Source organism: Chionomys nivalis, chromosome 12 (genome assembly GCF_950005125.1).
Source record: "Chionomys nivalis chromosome 12, mChiNiv1.1, whole genome shotgun sequence".
Lineage (NCBI taxonomy): Eukaryota > Metazoa > Chordata > Mammalia > Rodentia > Cricetidae > Chionomys > Chionomys nivalis.
In genome coordinates, this window is record NC_080097.1 from 43261498 (window position 1) to 43272111 (window position 10614).

The 10614-nt window shown below is 48.7% G+C and overlaps 1 protein-coding gene across 2 annotated transcripts; it reads left to right on the forward strand.

The window, feature by feature from the left end:
• The first annotated feature begins 793 nt into the window (after positions 1–793).
• Positions 794–6112, forward strand: Polr3d (RNA polymerase III subunit D). 2 transcript variants are annotated; one of them, XM_057786060.1, is made up of 9 exons: positions 794–941; positions 1152–1321; positions 2089–2132; positions 2899–3050; positions 3192–3316; positions 4134–4302; positions 4658–4923; positions 5079–5231; positions 5364–6112. In XM_057786060.1, exons 2-9 carry the CDS (start codon positions 1157–1159, stop codon positions 5484–5486), a joined length of 1197 nt encoding a protein of 398 aa, XP_057642043.1. In that variant the 5' UTR covers positions 794–941; positions 1152–1156; the 3' UTR covers positions 5487–6112. The 2 variants fall into 2 exon arrangements, with proteins under 2 accessions (XP_057642043.1, XP_057642044.1); XM_057786061.1 differs by having other exon boundaries at positions 798–967.
• The last annotated feature ends 4502 nt before the right edge of the window (positions 6113–10614 follow it).

Genomic DNA, 10614 nt, shown 5'->3' on the forward strand with positions numbered 1-10614 from the left:
AAGCCTTGTCCTAGAACTAGCTCTTGTAGACTAGACTGGCATCGAACTCATGAAGAGATCCGCCTGCCTCTGCCTCCTGAGTGCTGGGATTAAAGGCAAGCGCCACCACCTGTAAATCTCAGCACTGAGGGGGCAAAGAGACAGGATTCTTATGAGTTCGAGACCAGCCTGGTCTACTTAAAATCCAGATTAGAAAGGGTTACACAGGGTCGTTTTAAAATGAGCAAACAACCAATCCCCCTCCCCCAAAAGTAACAACACCGCCCACTTAAAAAGCAAACTACAGTTCCAGACTTCCCAGACTTTGATCAAGCAGTCATGAGCCCAAGCAAGTGAGAAGAGCTACTGGCTGCTCTGCCCAGCTGCGTTAAGGGTGACACACCCCAGGACGCAGAGGGAAGGCGCTGGCGAGTAAAGGACAAGGCCTGGAGGTACAGTGACAACTCCAAGGTCAACGCAAAGGTGCAGGCAGCCTCGGTCTGAGGTTACTCCCTGTGTCCCCAGCCCCATTCCGACCGGCGACCCCATTGGTCCTAGAGGCTAAGCAGCGGGGGACTCCACACGTAGCAGGTAGGCGACCTTGGAGCACCACCACGGACCCTGAGGACCACGCCCCCACTCCCTGCCAGGGGATCGAGACACGCCCCCACGAGTCCCGTCCCGGCGAAGCTCACATTCCACCTCTTTATCCTTTTTTCGCCCTCTCAACCCAGCTTTTCCCGACTCCGGGAAGAACCGGGAAGAGAAGGCGGAGGGCAGCGAGGCGCCGTCGGATAAATACTATGGTCCAGTCCCGCCCCTTGATGTCACTTCCGCCTCAGGGCAAGATGGCTGCGCCCGGTCCCTGCCACGCAGACTTCCGCCTGGCGGGGCGAGCAGGTGCCCGTGGTGGCTCGTGTCGGAGGTGAGGTCGTGACACTCTGCGTGGAGTCTAAGCGCAGGTGCGTCAGACGGTCCGGGAAAGAGGGTATGTGGCGAGTCCAAAGCTAGAGGTGGGGCGCTTCGGGGAGCCTCGCCACGTGGGACCGGGAGGAGCTGAGGCGCAGCGAGAGCGACGCAAGGACGGGGGGCGGGAGGCCACGTGGGTGGGGTTCCGCCCAGGGTCGGCGCGTCCCTCCCTTGGAGTCACTTGGTTGCCTGTTTTCCTCCAGGCACTATGTCGGAAGGAAACGCTGCTGGCGAGCCCAGCAATCCTGGAGGGCCGCGACCCCTTCTCTCGGGGGGTCGGGGGCTGATCGGCCGGCGACCCGCACCCCCGCTTACGCCTGGCCGCCTTCCCTCCATCCGCTCCCGGGACCTCACCCTTGGCGGAGTCAAGAAGGTACCTGCGAGCTTGTTTGCACAGAAACCCAAATACCTTCCAGGCCGTAGGGATGCAACTCCTGATGTTCTTGTAGGGCCCACAGTGTCCCTGATGGCATGTCAATCTCTAGGGAGACTTTTAAGTCTAGATGCTGGTACAAGATACTGAGATGGCTTCACAAGCAATTAAAAGACAGAGAACCTAGTTAATCCAGGGTGTTAAAAGTGCTTCTTATATTTTGGACACCTTTAGAAATACCGTGAAAGTCAGGCAGCCGTGAGCTTTACTTGAAGTTTGGTTGGTGTTCAGAACTCTGGGCCGGGCGGTGGTGGCGCACGCCTTTAATCCCAGCACTTGGGAGGCAGAGGCAGGCAGATCTCTGTGAGTTCGAGACCAGCCTGGTCTACAAGAGCTAGTTCCAGGACAGGCTCCAAAACCACAGAGAAACCCTGTTTCGAAAAACCAAAAAAAAAAAGGAACTCTGGATGCCAACACTGAAACTAATAATCTAGTATGTGCTTCCTGGAAGGAATGACCTTTACTGCTCTGTGTCCTCTTGCAGTATGTATGTGAGATATGATGCGTAGCTCTGAAAGGAAATAGCAGAATGACCCAAGAATAAAGCTACTGAGTTTTGCCTTGAGTACTTCTGCTAATAGTCTACCCATGACATCCGTCTGTGAGTGCTGACTGATCTGTCTTGCTAAGCCTTCCCAGAATTGTTTCCCAGTGAAACTGACTGGTCTGAATAGCACTTTGAAATGCTATTGTATTCTCCTTTCCAGAAAACCTTCACCCCCAATATCATCGGTCGGAAGATCAAAGAAGAGTAAGTAGCCAGTACTGATGAATGCTTACCCTGTGTTGCTGTGGACTGGGGGAAGCAATTAGGTGTGTGGCTCAGAAATTGTAATTTACACCATTAGCTTATTCACTAATGGAGACAGGGTCTCTGTGCATTTCCAGGAAGTCACTCTGCAGACCAGGCTGGCCTAGAACTCACAGAGATCCACTTGCCTCTGCCTCCTGAGTGTGGGATTAAGGTGTGTACCACCATGCCTGGCTCTAAGGCACTTTGATTTAGAGGTTTTTTCCTTCTTTTTTTTTTTTTTTTTTTTTTTAATTGTAATAAATAGTTGAGGTAATCAACTTATAGAGAGGGAAATTTTATTTTGGACCTCCACGTTTTGGGGATTTTAGTCCATGATCAGGTGGTTCTTTCGTTTTTGCGTCTGTGATGTGACAGTGAGCGTGTGATAGTACCTAAGGGAGGAAAGAAGTGGAGGAAAGGAAAGGGGAACTTCAGGGCTGGCCAGCCATCCAGGAGGTTCTAGCTCTTCTAGTACTGCTAAGGTGGGGCTAGACTCTTCGCACTTGTCCTCACGTCTCTGTCCCAGCCTTTCTACGTCCAGGAAATGGAAAACAAAACAAAAACCCCCACCTTTTTAACAAGAAGGTAAAGTAAAGGGAATGAAAAGCTCTGCCTTGTGAAGGAAGTCAAAGTTCCAGCAAAGGATTGGCTTCCGCTTCTTGTGATGTTGTAGGAAATGGGGTAGTTTTCTGAGACAGACCCTTTTATCTGTTCTCCTTTCCAGGCCAAAGGAAGAAGTAGCCATGAAGAAGGAAAAGCGTGAACGGGATAGAGACCGCCAACGGGAGGGTCATGGACGGGGACGGGGCCGCCCAGAAGTGATCCAGTCCCATTCTATCTTTGAGCAGGGCCCTGCAGAGATGATGAAGAAAAAAGGTATCCAAAAGGGATCCATTCTAGATTTCAGTTCGGACTGCCTGAGAAGGCAGAGCAGTGGAATTCTCCATCCCATTTTGGTTTTCCTTGCTGTCTCTGTCTTCCTTATTTATCCCTAGTGAACAGAATGGTTTTCCACAGGGAACTGGGATAAGACAGTGGACATGTCAGACATGGGCCCTTCCCATATCATCAACATCAAAAAAGAGAAGAGAGAAACAGACGAAGAGACCAAACAGATCCTGCGTATGCTGGAGAAGGATGATGTAGGTACCAGGAGCCTGGGGGTCAGGTGTAACAGGATTTCCTGGACCATTAGCCCCCAAATCATGACAAGAACGGATGCTTAGTATTATGAATGTTCTACCTTAGTTTAGGCTTGTCCCCTTAGCTCTTATAACCTCACCCCACCGCCTATACAGTTTCTCTGTGTATCACTGGCTGTCCTGGGACTCACTCTGTAGACCAGACTGGCCTCAAACTCACAGAGATCTGCCTGCCTCTGTCTCCTGAGTGCTGGGATTACAGGTGTGCACCACCTCCGCCCAGCTAGCTCTTATAACTTATATCAACCTGTTTCTCTTCGTCTACATTTTACTTTGAGGCTTTTTATATTTTTTCATTCTGTATGTCCTACTTTTCCTCCCTGCCTCGCTGGCATCTTCCTCTCTCCCCTCATTCTCTTCTTTCCCAAGCCTAAATTCCTTCTCCTACTTAATTCTTTCTACCCACTAACCCCGCCTACCCTCTACTGCCTAGCTATTGGCCATTCAGATTTTTATTAGCCCAACCAGGTGTCTTAGGCAGGCAAAGCAACACATCTTTACATAGTTAAACAAATATTCTGCTACATAAACAAATGCAACATGTTCTAGCAGAGATAAAGTAATTTTCCACAACGACAGGCTTCTTTGTAGTTGCTAAAGAAAGCATCTAGGGAGCTAGGTCAGGGGGTGCAGGGCTTGCTGATGTCCTGAAACTTTTGGTTACACTCACAAAGAAAGCAAAGAGAGGTGGGTCCTGTAGTGGACTGTGACCTGGGCATATGTGCTGACATTCTGTGTGACTTCAACTCTTTGGCAGTTCATCGATGACCCAGGGCTAAAGAATGACAAACGGAACATGCCAGTGCAGCTGCCCCTGGCTCATTCAGGGTGGCTTTTCAAGGAGGAGAGTGAAGAGCCAGATGTTAAGCCTTTTTCAGCTGGCCCCAAGGAAGAAGACATGGAAGTGGACGTGCCTTCTGTAAAAGGTATCCTGTGTCAGCTCCCTTGTGTTCCTAGCTCCCTAGAAGCTCTCACATGGCCTCCAGGGCTGCTGCTCACCAGCACCTCCGTTTCATTCCCACTCAAAAGTATAGGCACAGAACCAAGACAGAACCTCTCCTTGGAGTTCACATGTCTTTGTATATCAGTACGCTTGGCCTCAGCTTTTCCATTTTAGAGGAGCCACAGAGCTCTTGAATTTCTTTCTTGCTCCTGTTTATAATTGGCATCGCCAGCTTCCTGGCTGAGCCACGGTAGAACACGTGTGTGAAGGGTTGAGAACAGTGAGCTGGCTTGGTGGTTGACTACTTAATGTCTTTTTCTTTATTTCACTTTGGGCAGTGAAAGAGGAGCCACGGGATGAGGAAGAGGATGCCAAGGCGAAGGCCCCTCCCAAAGCAGTCAGGAAGACCCCCGCTCTCCCAAAGGACGTGTCTGTTGCAGAGCTGCTCAGGGAATTGAGCCTCACCAAGGATGAAGAGCTGCTGTTCCTTCAGCTGCCTGATACCCTTCCTGGGCAGCCACCCACCCAGGATGTCAAGCCTATCAAGACGGAGGTGCAGGGCGAAGATGGACAGATGGTAGTCATAAAGCAGGAAAAAGACCGGGTATGTTCAGCAGCGGGTTCTGGGGAGATTCCAGGTTGATAGTTCCAGGGCATGGCCCTTGTTTCAGGCCTTTGTTGCTGGTGCCTTTCTGGCACAGTACAGGGGTTCATTCACGAAAGTTGTTGCCTATGTCTTTCTCCTGCTTCTCTCCATAGGAAGCCAGGCTGGCAGAGAACACTTGTACCTTGGCTGACCTGACAGAGGGTCAAGTGGGCAAGCTGCTCATCCGAAAATCAGGGAAGGTGCAGCTCCTCCTGGGCAAGGTGACTCTGGATGTGACCATGGGAACAACCTGCTCTTTCCTGCAGGTGCGACCCTTGTGGGCCAGGGAGAGGCTTTGGGAAGTATTCACAGCTTGAAGCAGTGAGGGGAACATGGGTCACAGAACTGAGGGCTGACTTGGGTCTGTGGTTCTCACTGATGTCTCTGTTGAATGGCAGGAACTGGTGTCTGTGGGCCTTGGAGACAGCAGGACAGGGGAGATGACCGTCCTGGGACATGTGAAGCACAAACTTGTATGTTCTCCCGATTTTGAATCCCTCTTGGATCACAAACACCGGTGAAATGAGCAGATGGAGGAGGGTGGTGACTGTGCCCACGGCTGCTGCCTGCTCCAGACGTTTTGTTCTCAAATCCGTGCAGCCCAGAAGGGACCTGTTTAGCCCACCCACTGCAGCCTTTGGCAGCTGTAGTTCCAGTTTCCCCCGCTAGGGCCCGTGCCGCACCCCCCACCCAGCAACTGTGAAGGCACAGTGACCTCTCCACAGCACAAGTATGGAAGGTACATCCTCGCTGCTGGGGACTTGACCCTGCTATTTATTTTTATTTATGTCTTAATTCCCCACAACTAACTGCATTCTCCCAAGGTAGGATGGGCAGGCTTCTTGTTGGGGGAACCATGGGCTTCAGGGATGGGAAGGAGAGGGGTCCAGCAGGTAGGAAAGAATAGGGTAGAGTTTGAGACTTAGGACTCGGTTCCAGCTCACTGGTTTCTGGTTCTGTGTTTTTGAACAAATCACCTGACCTTTCTGAGCCTCATATTCCTCATCTGACAAACATGAGGATCATACCTACCTCACAGGGTTGGTGTGAGGATCAAATGGAATCTTGTAGTTGAGAACTCCTTGCACAAGACCAGGAATACATTATATGTATATATATGTGCTCAATAAATACTAGTTTCCATTTCCTTTGCTTGAGTCTTTTCCCAATCAAATGAACGTTATACTCTATAGAAGTAACTGGTTCTGCGCATACCCCTGCTTCTGTGACTCATTAACCTTTTAAATTTTTTTTTGCTCTTTGGTGCTGGGGCCTGGAGTGTGCTAGGCGAGTCAATACCACTGAGCTACACTGCCCAGCCCTCGTTCATGCTTACTTTGCATCCCATTCCTGCCCCAGGCTGATGTGGTGAATGTTTACATCAGCTCTTCTGTACCTTTCATCGCTTAATGTCTTAGCCACCTGCTTCCTCCTGGAGGTTCTGTTGGAAGAAGTTAGAGGCCCCTTCTGATAACCTCAGAGGCCTTTAGATAATGAGGGGGGTTGACGCTTACTCTCCTGCAATGAGTGGCCAGTAGACTAACTTCCATACAGGTGTTTCTCAAAAGAAACATCTGGCCACAGAATTCGCACATTACATCCGGTAGTGCTTAAAATAACAACAACAACAAAAACCTTGGTGGGATTGGGACTGACCCTTGATGGGTGACCTCCTGCTTTAAGAAGCTTGGCATTTGAGACGTCCCCTTCTGCCTCCTATCACCGCCGGATGTGCTGCCAGCATGTCCTGCCTGGTTCCCACTGCTCTGGTTGCTGTTGCTTGTCACCTTGCTTCCTTTGTAGAGTTGTTGTGCTGTGTGTGGTGCCATGAAGAACATCTCTTCCTTGTCAGTAGGGCTGAGGCATTTTCAAGTTGGTGACAAACATGAGGATCAAATGGAATATTGTAGCTGAGAACTCCTTGCTCAAGACCAAGCATACATATACTACACACAAACACACACACACAACACACACACGCGCGCGCGCACACTCAATAAATGTTAGTTTCCTTTTCCTTTGCTTGAGACTTTAAGACAAACTGATGTTTAGCATGTAGCATCTATACTGATGAACCTCAAACTCAGGACTGCCAGGTGGCCCTAGAATCTTTGGGTATTTCTTCTGTAGTCTCCCATTCCTTTCTCTTTCTCTAGTCTGTGGCTTATTGAGCACCTCTGGGACTTTTCCTACAGATCTTCTCAGGCTGCCCAGCCAGCTGTGTGAAGAGATTGAATCTTTAGTGGCCCCATTGTCCTGGAACCAAAAGTTCATCCGTTCTGTTGGGTCATGGGATTAGTGTTCATAGAAAACGGGAAGAAGGGTTCCTTGGGAGTGTGTGCCATGGATATCCTGTCTGGTCGAAGGCAGCTCTGGACTCCAGCCCTTTGTGCTTTTAAATAGCTGATGTACTGCCCTTGAGTGAATCTCTATGGGATCCTCTCTGTTGTGACTCAAAACCCTCCTCCTTTTTTGGGAGTAACCCAATGACCTTGTGTCTTTAGATGTTTGCGATTTTGTACAAATTCTTTGAGAGGTTTGTTTTTTTTTTTTTTTTAATTGAGACAATTTCTCTATATAGCTCAGGCTGGCCTCAAACTTTTAACCCTGCGTCAGCCTCCTGAGTGCTTTAATTACAGATGCGCAGCAACCATGGGCAGAAACCTTTTTTAGTTCCTCGAGTCTTCCAACAAGAGCCTGGAACACCTTCGTCCTCACGTCACCATTTGAAATGCCTTAACAGTGTGGCTTTCGACAGTCAGTTCTCACCACCTGTCGAGGCTCCAGACGTACAAGTTATAGAGCTCATCGCTACAAGGCTGGGAAGTGAGGCAAGTCTCCTGTCTTGGCTGAGCCTCTGAAGTGAAGCCTCTATTTCTACCAGCAAATGTGCGCAATTAACGGGGGGTGGGAAGGCAGTTCATGCAAGGGTGCAAATGAATGCAAATATATTACTACCTGCATCTGTGTGTATATATAGAGTGTTAGAAACAGAATGATAGACTTGTTCATTTCTTTGTGTAAGCGGCTGTAGACTTCAGTCAGGCTTGGGATTGGTTTCAACTCCACAAATAACCTTGGGGAGAAAAATAATCACTTGCCCTCTCTAGGTTTATTTTACTTAATTTTTTCAAAGAATGTTATTACTATAGCTTTTTAATTAAAAGGATTACTTTATGTGAGTTGGGGGTTCAAACATGTAGAGGTCAGAAGACAACTTTGAGAAACTCTCAACTTTCTACCCTTCTCCTCTCCCCTGGCTTGGTTTCTCAAGGAAGGGTTTCTTTGGGTACCCTTGGCTGTCCTGGAACTCGATTTGTAGACCAGGCTGGCCTCAAACTCACAGAGATCTACCTGCCCGTGCTTCCCAAGTGCTGGAATTAAAAGCGTTCACCACTGCTGCTTTTAACATGGGTTCCAGGTCATCAAGAGGACATCAGAGTTCCTTGAGTTATGGATGGGTTGTGAGCCACCACATGGGTGCTAGGAATGAAACTGAGGTTTACTGCAAGAATAATTGTTCTTCATCTCTGTGCCATCTCTCCAGTCCCACTCCCCGTACCACATTGCTTTTCTTTTTTATTTTTTTAAATATTTATTTATTATGTATAGTGTTCTGTCTGCATTTTTCCTACAGGCCAGAAGAGGGCACCAGACAGTAGTGAGCCACCATGTGGTTGCTGGGAATTGAACTCAGGACCTCTGGAAGAGCAGTCAATGCTCTAAACCTCTGAGCCATCTCTCCATTCCCCCACTCCCCCCATGTTGCTTTTCAGTGGCAATGAAAGAATTTATTGGGTACCAGATAGATAGGCTCCAGTAGCAGACACTTGTTCATGATCAGCAAGTTCTTATTAAACCAGTCTATTCATAATCATAGAACAGCATGGAACCCTCCTAGGATTTCTGCATCCTTTCCCGGTCCCCCGAGTTATTCCACTTCAGCCGCACAGACCTTGCCGCCATGTCATACAGCGGGCAGGCTGTACCTTTTTCCCCCCATTTCTTTGCCCAGGTCTGAACTCAACTTGCCCCAGACGTTTCTAAGTCTTGCTTATGAAACCCTCTGGTTCTCTGAGACTCCTGGGCCACGCTCTATAAATCAGCAAACTCAAGTGTGGTGCTCTGCCCTTGTTGCCAGCACTGATGATGCTACAGCCAGGGTATGAGCTTGAGGCTAGCCTGTGCTACACAGTTTCAGGTCAATCTAGGCTACCCAGCAGGGCTTTATCTCAAAAAGGACAAAAAGAAAACTCACATTTCTGATACTTTTGCTTCCCTTCCCTACAGAGCCATCGTCTCCCCATGATACTCCACTCTTTACCAGCTCTTCCCACTCGACTGTGACAGTAGAGCACAGATGTCGCTGTGCATACGTGATACTTTAGTACATCACAGACAGCCTTACACACAGCAGGCAGCCAGTAAGTTCTGGTTGAAAGAATCCAGACAACTCTTATGTGCAAATTGCGTGTGTTCTAGTCAACACCCACATTTCTAAGCAAACGTGAGAAAACTGATCCAACTGTAAGGTCCTTCCCTCTTCCAGGAAGAAGAAAGGGCCAGGCTAGCCCTGTGGATTGGGCTTTGGTCAGGTTCTGCTTAGTGTTTTGTCAGTACTCTTCCATTAATGTGTCAGATGTACTCATAAATGTCAAAGGAATCATGACAGGTGGAGATTGCTTCCTATAGACTTGTGCTTGCACCTTTGGGACCCCACGACCCGAGTGGTCGCTGTGAGATAACTGACTCTTTGGTTGGCTCTTTGCTATTGCAGCATGATTAAAGGGGAGTAGCCTCCTTAGGTAGTGTTCTGTGGTAGGGTTGGGATTTGCTGCTCCTTTGATAAGAATAATATATCTCTTTTTTTTTGTCTTTTGAAACGAGTAGGTTTGTTTTTTTTGTTTTTGTTTTTGTTTTTTCATGTAGCTCAGATTTGCTTTGAACTTGCTATGTAGAAGAAGCTGGTCTTGAAACCCTGATCTTCCTTACATTACTTTAGCTGGGATGAGAGGCATGTACTGCCACACCCAGCTGACATAACCCTTTTGAAAACAATTCTTAAGGTTGCTCCTAGGTTCTCATTGAAATTGAATACCTGGGGTAGGGTGGTGATGTGTCTCAGTGGGTAGAGGACCAGTTAGTTGTCCAGCCTTGTGTCTAAGTTTAATCCCTGGGTGGGACCTGTCTTCACGGTAGAAGGAGAAAGATTCAATTGTGTAGCTCTCCCACCTCTACACACTTGCCATGGCATATGCACACACATACATACTGGCAGAGTGTCCCAACTGGTACCCATCAAGGCCTCACGACAGATCCTCCCCTTTTGAGGTGGGCTAACTAATTCAGTGTCTAGTGAGGACCTAGCCAGCTTTTCACGCCACAGTCCTACAGTGTATTGCAGTACGCTGGCCTGACATTCAGCTCTGTCGATATGGGGGGCTGGGAGGAGGGATAGCATTTATCCCTTTGGTAAAATTTACCCTCTGCTCCACAGCCCAAAGCAAAGGCACTGGCTCATGAAGCTCCCAGTTCACAGAGGTTTCCTTATATGCCAGACCCTGGTTCACTGATGTTTGCTAAGCTGAAACCAGCAGTGTTCCAGGGGCTGTTATGGCAGCATCCTCACCAGATGTGTGGAATGGAAAA